Source organism: Cervus elaphus, chromosome 11 (assembly GCF_910594005.1).
Source record: "Cervus elaphus chromosome 11, mCerEla1.1, whole genome shotgun sequence".
NCBI classification, from domain to species: domain Eukaryota; kingdom Metazoa; phylum Chordata; class Mammalia; order Artiodactyla; family Cervidae; genus Cervus; species Cervus elaphus.
In genome coordinates this window covers 18,775,718-18,786,651 of record NC_057825.1, presented here as the reverse complement: position 1 = coordinate 18,786,651, position 10,934 = coordinate 18,775,718, and the positions used below count along the sequence as shown (strand labels likewise).

Below are 10,934 nucleotides of genomic sequence, written 5' to 3'. Positions count from 1 at the left end.
TTCTCCTGGCAATCTTTTTTTTTTTCCTCCTCCTGGCAATCTTGATACCAGCTTGTGCTTCATCCCACCCAGCATTTTGCATGATATATATATCATTTTGTCACCTATATACTTTTTCCTATTTGGAACCAGTCTGTTGTTCTATGTCCAGTTCTAACTGTTGCTTCTTAACCTGCATACAGGTTTCTCAGGAGGCAGGTCAGGTGGTCTGGTATTCCCATCTCTTTCAGAATTTTCCAGTTTGTTGTGATCTACACAGTCAAAGGCTTTGGCATAATCAATAAAGCAGAAGTAGATGTTTTTCTGGAACTCTCTTGCTTTTTCGATGATCCAGCAGATATTGGCAATTTGATCTCTGGTTCCTCTGCCTTTTCTAAATCCAACTTGAACATCTGGAAGTTCATGGTTCACGTACTATTGAAACCTGGCTTGGAGAATTTTGATCATTACTTTGCTGGCGTTTAAGATGAGCGCAATTGTGCGGTAGTTTGAGCATTCTTTGGCATTGCCTTTCTTTGGGATTGGAATAAAAACTGACCTTTTTCAGTCCTGTGGCCACTGCTGAGTTTTCCAAATTTGCTGGCATATTGAGGGCAGCAGTTTAACAGCATCATTTTTTAGGATCTGAAATAGATCAACTGAAATTCCATCACCTCCACTAGCTTTGTTCGTAGTGATGCTTCCTAAGGCCCACTTGACTTCACATTCCAGAATGTCTGGCTTTAGATGAGTGATCACACTATCGTGATTATCTGGGTCATGAAGATCTTTTTTGTATCGTTCTGTGTATTCTTGCCACCTCTTCTTAATATCATCTGCTTCTCTTAGGTCCCTACCATGTCTGCCCTTTCTTGCAGAGATCTCTAGTCATTCCCATTCTATTGTTTTCCTCAATTTCTTTGCACTGATCACTAAGCGAGGCTTTTTTTTTTTTTTTTCTCTCCTTGCTATTCTTTGGAACTCTGCATTCAAATGGGTATATCTTTCCTTTTCTCCTTTGCCTTTCACTTCTTTTCTCAGCTATTTGTAAGGCCTGCTCAGACAACCATTATGCCTTTTTGCATTTCTTTCTCTTGGAGATGGTCTTGATCACTGCGTCCTGTACAATGTCATGAACTTCCACCCATAGGTCTTCAGGCACTCTATCAGATCTATCCCTTGAATCTATCTGTCACTTCCACTGTATAAACATTAAGGGATTTGATTTAGGTCATACCCGAATGGTCTAGTGGTTTTCCCCACTTTCTTCGATTTAATTCTGAATTTGGCAATGAGTTCATGATCTGAGTCACAGTCAGTTCCCGGTCTTGTTTTTGCTGACTGTATAGAGCCTCTCCATCTTTGGCTGCAAAGAATATAATCAATCTAATTTCAGTATTGACCATCTGGTGATGTCCATGTGTAGAGTCTTCTCTTGTGTTGTTGGAGGAGGGTGTTTGCTATGACCAGTGTGTTTTCTTGGCAAAACTCTGTTAGCCTTTGCCTTGCTTCATTCTGTACTCCAAGGCCAAATTTGCCTGTTACTCCAGGTATCTCTTGACTTGCTACTTTTCATTTCAGTTCCCTATAGATGAAAAGGACATCGTTTTTGGGTGTTAGTTCTAGAAGGTCTTGTAGGTCTTCATAGAGCCGTTCAACTTCAGCTTCGTCAGCATTATTGTTCGGGGCATAGACTTGGATTACTGTGATATTGAATGGTTTGCCTTGGAAACGAACAGAGATCATTCTGTCATTTTTGAGATTGCATCCAAGTACTGTATTTCAGACTCTTCTGTTGACTATGATGGTTACTCCATTTCTTCTAAGGGATTCTTGCCCACAGTAGTAGATATAATGGTCATCTGAGTTAAATTGACTGATTCCAGTCCATTTTAGTTCACTGATTCCTAAAATGTCAGTGTTCATTGTTGCCCTCTCCTGCTTGACCACTTCCAATTTACCTTGATTTATGGACCTAACTAAACTCTGGATATAAGAAAGAAGAGTGGGGGTCTGTAGCCAAGGAGCAGGGGGAGGGGTCAGGTGAATGTGAAACCACAAGGAGGGAGGATAAATCTCCCTGACAGGGTTCCCACTGAAGGCAGGGTAGGGTGATATCAGGATGAGGAATTTGAGTGGCTATTCTGGGTGATTAGATCAATAGTGAAGAATTTTTGTTAAACCGACTCAGTGGGATTCTCGCTAAAACTGATCTAAAGGGGCTAAGAGTAGGACCCAAGGTGGAGGCTTAGAAGACAGAGGAGCCTGGCCCATGTTTGCTCAAAGAAGAGTCCTTGTCACCTCAGTCATAGCCATGAAGTTTGACAGTTGTGATCGAAGTGAGCCAGAAGGATGTCCCGAAAGAACTGAGCTTAAGGGGAAGACCAGCAGGGAAGCCATGTGTGTTAGAAAAGTTGTCGGTTTCGTGGCTTGGACATGGAGTGTCGGGGGAGTGGCTGGAGCTGGAGGCAGGCAGGGACCCTGTCTTTAGGTTGGGAGTTCTCGGCTTCAACTAGTATCACCTGAGCGCTTTAAGAGTGTGCTGATGAAGTAGATCACTGCAGACCAGTTAACTACACTGCAGATGGTGGGATGTGGGCATCAGCACAGCGTCACTGCTTCCCACGTGATTCCAATGTGCAGCCAGGGTTGAGAACCCCCTGTGAGGCCAAGTCAAGGTTTGGACTTCACCCTAATTAAGGTGAAGAAGCCCTGCAGGATTCCCAGCAGGGGTGGCTTGAGGGCAGGTCTGTTATTTTAGGAATCAATCATAGGGAGAGAAGAAACACTGTGGCAGGAACCAGATGGGCGAAAATGACCTGGACTCAGAGCCACAGTGCAGATTCAAGAGCAGCTCAGCATCCTTAACTGAAATTGGTACCTTAGGGGGAGGGACTGGGAAACAGGACTTGCTCTTTTCGCTGTATATGACCTGGGTTGTAAAGATAACACAAGTGTGTATTAACTTAAAAATGTTTTTAAATCTATCTCAACAAAATCTTAAATGCCACTTATAAAAGGTGACCCTTAGACCTCTGGTTTGGGCCAAAGTAGAGTACCTTATAGAAATAGATGTATTTTGTTTCAAGCAAAAATTCAGATTCAGGCACTGACGTGTACCACGGAAGCACAGGGAAGAACTAAACAGTGACTGGATGAGTGGAGGCTTGAGCCTGACAGTGAGTGTCACAGCTCTGCAGCTGGGCTGCGACGTGAGGAGCTGGCCCCCGTCTGTGCTCATTCTCGTTCAGAGGGAGCAATCAGGCCCTTTCCCTGGGAAAGCAGCCCCGGCCTGAGCCCTCAGCACACGGCACCCAACACTCCTGTGTCCAGTTACTTGCAAGTCTGAATTACTTGTACTTGAGGAAACTGGACTACTGATTACTTTACGCATAAAACAATTCAACAACATAAGAATAAAACCCTTGAACCTGAGTCACAAAAATTCTATTCTGAATATCTCTGAATTGAATTATACAAAGAAAATAATATTGAATCTCTAAAGTCCTGATGTTACAAACTATAAATTAACGAATTTGGCAAGAATATTGGGAAGGAATAGAAAGGGGGCTTAAAACTTTTAAGTGATAATCTCTAATTAGTAATTCAAATTCAGAGGATATAAATGAAAACTCAAACCATCACACATTACCTTTCCTTAAAAGGGACATAAGACATTCTGACCCGGCTGCTGGGAACAGATCTGAAGTTCCCGAGGGAGCTGCATACATGCCTAGAAGCAGAATCAATAACAGCGGTTTATTCAGCAGTGCGAGAATAATGGACAAATTTGGTGGTGATTTAGCAGTATTCAAGGTGCTGGGATAAAGGCCAGTTGCCATCGAAGTGAACAGGCTACCCCAGAGAAATGAATGTATTTTATTTTAAGCAACAGAAGTAGAATCAGGCATTACAAAAGGCTGAACACCGACAGAGAGAGGCTGTCAGTGGACGGGTGTGAGGGCCTCGTACAGTCTCTGGGCTGCCAGTTCCACCATTTCTCGGAGGGACTCGTCATCCTCACTGCCTTCTTCACATTCTACAGTCTGAAAGTGAGAGCACAGACATGCCTTTTAACACAAGTGTCTAGAATTATATACGAGGTAAACTAATGCTCTTTAAAAACAACTGGTTCCCAAGGGGGTGGGGCCTGGATTACCAAAAGCCAGAATGGCTGCACTGCACATCTGTGAGCCTGCAGCTGGATGCAGAGATCCCCAATGGCATGACGACTGGGTCTAACTAGAGGCTAACTTGGGAGGAGAAAAAGAATACAAGGAAAGCTGAGAGAACTGTTTACTTCACAGCCTGTGTTTTGATCCAGCAAATGATACTCCAAGGAATTTAGTCTATGCAATACAAATTACTGAAATACTGAGCAAACAATAGATTCGGTCATCTACTCAACACCTGGTATTAAATTTGATCTCTATTCACTCATCATCTCCTGTGCATGCGTACTCAGTCACGTCCAACTCTTTGTGAGTCCATGGACTGTATCCTGCAGGCTCCTCTGTCCATGGGATTTCCCAGGCAAGAATACTGGAGTGGGTTGCCGTTTCCTCCTCCAAGGGATCTTCCCGACCCAGGGATCGAAACCACGTCTCCTGCACTGGCAGGCGGATTCTTTACCACTGCGCCATCTGGGAAGCCCAGTCATCTCCCAGTTATTTCTTAACTGCAAATTACTAAGCTGCTTAAAAGAATTTTTGTCACACAATAAATATCCCTTATGTAAAAATTCAGCAATGAAAACACCCTTAATTCTATGACCTACTGATAACTACTGTTAACCTTTCAGTATATAATCTTCTAGACTTCTGGCTATACACACATTCCTTTAAAACAAAAATAGGATAATTTATCATACTTGCTATCTTGTAACTTTCCCCTCCCATTCAATAATGTAAGTGGACAACTTTGCACATTAATAAATCATTCCTAGTGGCTATACATATAGTATCATTATAAGGGTATAACACACATTATTTTTTCAGTTGTTTTATTTATTAGATCCTACTCTTGGAAATGTAGGTCTCTTGCAGTTTTTCTACATTATGCTGCTGTTGCTGCTGCTAAGTCACTTCAGTCGTGTCCATCTCTGAGCGACCCCATACATGGCAGCCCACCAGGCTCCCCCATCCCTGGGATTCTCCAGGCAGGAACACTGGAGTGGGGTGCCATTGCCTTCTCCAATGCATCAAAGTGAAAAGTGAAAGTGAAGTCGCTCAGTCGTGTCCAACTCTTAGCGACCCCATGGACTGCAGCCCACCAGGCTCCTCCATCCATGGGATTTTCCAGGCAAGAGTACTGGAGTGGGGTGCCATTGCCTTCTCCGTTCTATGTTATAATCAATGCTAAAACAGACATCCTTTTATAGATACTTTTGCTCACTTGCCTAATTATCTTCTTTGGTTAAATCCAGCAAGTGGAATTGTGGATAAAAGTATTTATTTTTTGAAGACTTTGGATGCAGATCACCAAACCACCCTGCAGAAAGAATGCACCACCCAACTTCCAGCCTCCTCCTTGTCCAAAATAGCCCTGGACGTCACTGTTCCCCGCTTCTTTCACTGTTACTGGGTCATAGCACCCTTTTTAACTTGTGCCAATATAAGCACAGAAACAGTGACGTCCCATGCTTTAAATCTGTATTTCCTTTAATTATTAGTGGATCTCATTTGAATGTTTGTTTCATAGGTTTACTAGCTCTCAATATTTCTTCTCTAGGTTCTTAGCTTTTTTTGGTTTTTCTTATTGAGGTAAAATAAATCTAGTGTTTTTTCAAAACATCTAAACAGCCAAAGTTTATACAGAAGAAATACCAAAAGTGTTATTTGTTTAGTAGAACTGTTTTAATCTTCAAAAACAACTCCAAAAGGAGGATATACTTATTCATTTCTGCCTGTGACATAATCCTGAAAGATCTGCTGGGTGTGGTGGGAGGAGGCCCTATACTCTGGAAGCCCATTGTTTGGAAAAATCACTTGGATCTTGCTGCCAACAGAAGAGCAACTTCTCTGAAAAATCGGGAGTCAACTGGACGCCAAACTAGAGAAATGCTGAGGTTAAGGCACATTATGCAAATAGAAAACAGTGGCGTAATAAAGACAAGGGAAATGTGCGCCATGCAGCAACATGCAAAAAATGCTTATGACAAAAGAGAAATAAAAAGTAAGGACGCAAAACTGGTAACACAAACATAATTTTTAAAATGTAGGAAAAAACTGGAAGGAAATGCCAAAATGTAAGAGATTTTTGCTTTCACTTTTTTCCCCCAAATGTCTTGAAATGTAGAAATGAACAGCTACATACCCGTGTCTCCAAGTTTATGTTAGCAGTTTTTCCATCTACTGTGACACTAAGAATAGAACCATCTTTTACACTAACACAGTCTTCTCCAAATATGTCCCTTAAAATAAACAAAGATGCATTATTAGTGGAAAATGCTTTATAAATATGTAGAGTACAGTTTTATATATTTTGGTGAAAATAATATTGGAAATAGCCTGTAGTTGTGAAGTGTAATACTTATACCTACCCCCAAAAAGTGAAAGTGTCAGCCGCTCAGTAGTGTCCAACTCTGCTGTGACCACATGGACTATAGCCCGCCAGGCTCCTCTGTCCGTGGGATTCTCCAGGCAAGAATGCTGGAGTGGGTTGCCATTTCCTACTCCAGGGGATCTTCCCCATCCAGTGATCAAACCCAGGCCTCATGCACTGCAGGCAGAGTCTTTACTGTCAGCCACAGCATTTATCCCCATCTACCCCTGAGATATATTTACTTTCAGGTATTTTATTAATTTTACAAGACAGGTAAAATACACAGCTATCGTTTATTAAAAATGCTCCATTCAGCAGGCACTGTGTTAGGTACTTTATATACATTATCTTAACCTGTATGTGTTTTGCTAAGGGGGCTTCCCTGGTGGCTCAGCTGGTAACAAATCTGCCTGCAGTGCAGGAGACCTAGGTTTGATCCCTGGGTTGGGAAGATCCCCTGGAGAAGGGAAAGGGGCTACCCACTCCAGTATTCTGGCCTGGAGAATTCCATGGACTGTATAGTCCATGGGGTCGCAAAGAGTCGGCCATGATTGAGCGACTTTCACCTTCACTTCATTTTGGTAAGGAGCCCCTTTCAGATGGGAGGGAAACAGACACAGATTTGCTTAAAGCCCCACAGCTACGAAGCACTGGAGTAGTCTTCAAATCCCAGCACCCCAGTCCACTGGCTCTCTGGGCCTCTAAAATCAATTCCAAAGGCCTCCTGTGAGTTACAGTCAGCAGTGGCTGCGGTGTTTAGTTGGAAGGAAGCAGCTCAAGCCACTTTACTGATAGAAAACAGGCACCAGACCAGTTCGGTGGCCTCGTCTGAGCATCTCAGCCAGGCAGCGATGGCACCACTGAGCGCCTCCCTCCTGCGTCACTACCCGGCTGAGCAGTAATCAGGCGACACTTACTGGAGCATGATCTCCAGCCTCTTGCTGTAAACGTGCATTTCTAATTTTTTAGAAACCTTCTGTACTGCACCTGGGGGAAAAAAGCAACGGTGGGTTCAATGTCCATATTCCTGGTTAGGATAATTTCCAAATCAACAGTCAGAAGTTAGTTGCTGAGAAACCAAAATGGTTAACTGGAATCCTTTAAGTGACAAACGTACATACAGCATCTACCTGTGGAGGTAAATTGAGGAAAATGTGTAGCTTTCTTATGTGTCCTCAGAATGAGGGGACTCAAAATAAATGGCAGGTAGGGCTGAACATGCATGCAGGTACAGAGACAGCTGCTGTTTCCAGATCTAGACTGAGGTGTTAGCAGCTTAAGAAATGAAACAGGAGCAAATGCTATCATAGAAGAATCAGAGTGTTTCACTGAAGGTGCTTCTAGAATAGAGCTGGCATGTGAGGCTTCCCAGAATGTTTCAAGCATAGCTTCCTCCCCAGGAACACAAAGGCCCACCGTACATGTGTACCTTAACATGTGTTATACTGAATTATGTATAAAATAGAATCAAACTATGAAGAAATGATACAAAGATATTTTTATGGGTGTTTTCTTTGATTAAAAAATGCTTCTTAGAAAACAAAATTACTGCAAAACTGCACCCAATGGAAATTCCATTTTGTTTAACAAGTTTTACTAGACATGAATATAGCAGCATATTTTCATATTAGAAATGTTGGCTCAATTCAGCAATATTCTGGAATTTCTGATTGTTCTTAAGAGGACTATTACTAAAGAGATTTTTATCTTCCTGTTAATTGCAACCACATTTTTACAGCACAAATGGAGACTCAGGATAAAATGTAAGTAAAATATTAGTAATATACACTGTTATTCATATATCTTGAATTACAGGAATGAAACAATCAAGAGATTTCAAGTTCTTGAGGACTGTTTTCTGCTTTTTATTTCACAGAACCATGGGAGAAATGAAAGAATTGAAAAAAATGAAGTAATTCTGTACCTTTCCTTATTTTCGGGTTTGACTGAACTTCTAGTATCACGGTTGTGACTGTATCTGCATACATATCATTGGAAGGATTTGCCAACCACTGCAAAGCAAGAGGCAGAATTAGTGGGGTACGGCCCAGCCACGCCCACAAACCGCAATCACCACCACCCATCCACAGACTGTACGTGGGGGACTCCCGCTTCTAGCATGTCGCTGAAATCAACTGACCCATTATTTACTGAAATTAACTAATAATGCTGACTTCTCTAATTTTTTTTTTTTAAACAACAAGTACGTCCTTTGTGGTGAGTGTCTTATAGGCATCCTCTCATTCAACTCACATCTTCATCATAAAGGAGTAAATTGACTCAAAAGTAATTTGCATCAGATAACATAAACAGTAATTAATTGCTAGTTTTAGGATTCAAACTCAAATTTCTAGCCACTAGATTTTAGTAGCACAGCCAGTATCGTCTTTAAAGATTTACTTCTGTCTCTCATATGAAGCCTAAGATCCTCTGTCACTGCCATGTGCCCAATGCTCTAGAAAGTCTTCCCTGTCTACTAGGTTAGGTGAGACCCCCACCCACCCCGCCTCTTATTATTATCTCTCCAAAGAGTACTTTTATAAGCAATAAGAGTCAGTTGAAGATCTACCTTGAAGATCTTCTTTGGCATGTTAATTCTAGGAAATAAAAAAATGCATTCTCTTAATAGTATTTAGTAGCAAGAGCTAAATTAATGTCTGTAATAACTTCTCCCCTTTCTCAGATATGCTTTATATGAATATACTATTTTATATAACTTCATGTTATAGATAACTATTTCTCTTGACAGTTTTTCAGTTACTTTTAGCCTTATAAATACAATTCAAGAGAACTGCAGTGGGATCAGCACTGACCGATCTTTTTCTGTTTGTTTAAAAAGTAGTATGTATAAACAGAATGGTAGACCACAGAGCTGGGAAATTTACACTCTGCCGTGAGGCAGAGAAACAGACAAGGTATCTTCCTGGATCATTCAGTTCCAGGACTCACTGAGAAAATCCTTCTTTAAATAGACGCCAACCCATGAAAGGGCTTCCCTGGTGGCTCAGACAGTGAATCTGCCTGCAATGTGGGAGACCTGGGTTTGATCCCTGGGGTGGGAAGATCCCTGGAGAAGGGCATGGTAACGGACTCCAGTATTCTGGCCTGGAGAATTCCATGGACTGTATAGTCAATGGGGTCACAAAGAGTTGGACATGACTGAGTGACTTTCACAACCTATGAAAAGGAACCATCAAAGTCATTTGTGTGTGGGTCCTAAATTCTACCAGTATGAATTTAAAGTTATTAACAGAGGGTAAAAATAAATAAAAAATAAATAAATAAAATTATACAGTGGGAACCACATTTATCTAAATTAATCATTTCGAGCCTTTGTGGATTTGGGTCATTTTAATGTTGCTAATTGAACCTTCAGGATTCCACCCTCTTAAGAAGAACTGCGTAACAAGTTTGTTTGCTTTAAAGTAACAATTATATTTTTATCTTGAGAATTTTAAAACCTTTTGATATTACTGAAGACATTCTAGGATACCACAAAATCAGTTAACACTTACTCATATGAGAGACTTTGGCTCATTACACAAACTAAATACTAAGTCTTAATTTATTAGTGTCTATGCTATTGTAACTATATAGAAAATGCCTAGCTATGCTATATTTAAAGCTGATCTTGCAAAGAAAAATATACACACATATATTTTCCAACAATTTTTTTTCCTGACTTGGAAGAACCCAATTTTCTCTATAATTACATGTGAACTCAAAACATTTCCCCCTCCTTGTTTAGGTAAATGATCTCATCTTACTTCTAATATCACCATTCCTGGTTCCTGTATTACAGTAATATTTTTAAACACTTTCAAAGCAGGCTTTTCTTGAATTTCTAATTCTTCCACATCACCTGAAAAAAAAGAAACTGTTAAGATGTATATAATTTTCTGAAGGGGGCGATATAAGGCAGGGAAATGGGAGGTATAAACTACTAGGTATAAGATAGGCTCAAGGATGTGTTGTACAACATGAGGAAGACAGCCAGTATTTTGTAATAACTATAAATGGAAAGCAACCTTTAAAAATTGTGTAAATATAAAAAATTTTGGAAAAAAGCCATAATAAAAAATTAAAAATAATCTTCTAGAGCATAATTATTTATTTATAGAGATAGCTGAAATAAGATGATACAATGAAAAAAATTTAATAACTCACGTGTATAGACAGACTTTAAATAGTTAAGTAGATTTTATATAAATTGCTAATAGCAATTGAAAGAGATCAACATGCATTATATTACAAAAGTTCACATAACTAGATACAATTTACCTTGAACAAACATGTTATCAATTGCAAACTGATGTCTGTCAAACATCTATGTTTGTACAAAGAGATTCAGCAACTAGCATCTTAATATTTAACATGAACCGTCACTTCTACCTTCTGTCTTAACAGGTTTT

The 10,934-nt window shown here is 40.4% G+C and overlaps 1 protein-coding gene across 3 annotated transcripts in view; it reads right to left on the bottom strand.

Annotated features, from left to right (window-relative positions):
* Positions 1-3,842: 3,842 nt before the first annotated feature.
* CPSF3 (cleavage and polyadenylation specific factor 3) overlaps positions 3,843-10,934 on the bottom strand; it is a 34,799-nt gene continuing 27,707 nt past the window's right edge. For all 3 annotated transcript variants that reach the window (XM_043917031.1, XM_043917032.1, XM_043917033.1), the window contains 5 exons: positions 10,290-10,384; positions 8,447-8,534; positions 7,440-7,509; positions 6,295-6,391; positions 3,843-4,025 (listed from right to left, as the gene is read on the bottom strand). In XM_043917031.1, the coding sequence (XP_043772966.1) occupies positions 3,924-4,025; positions 6,295-6,391; positions 7,440-7,509; positions 8,447-8,534; positions 10,290-10,384 (452 nt within the window). In that variant the 3' untranslated portion in view covers positions 3,843-3,923. The remainder of the gene's footprint in view (positions 4,026-6,294; positions 6,392-7,439; positions 7,510-8,446; positions 8,535-10,289; positions 10,385-10,934) is intronic.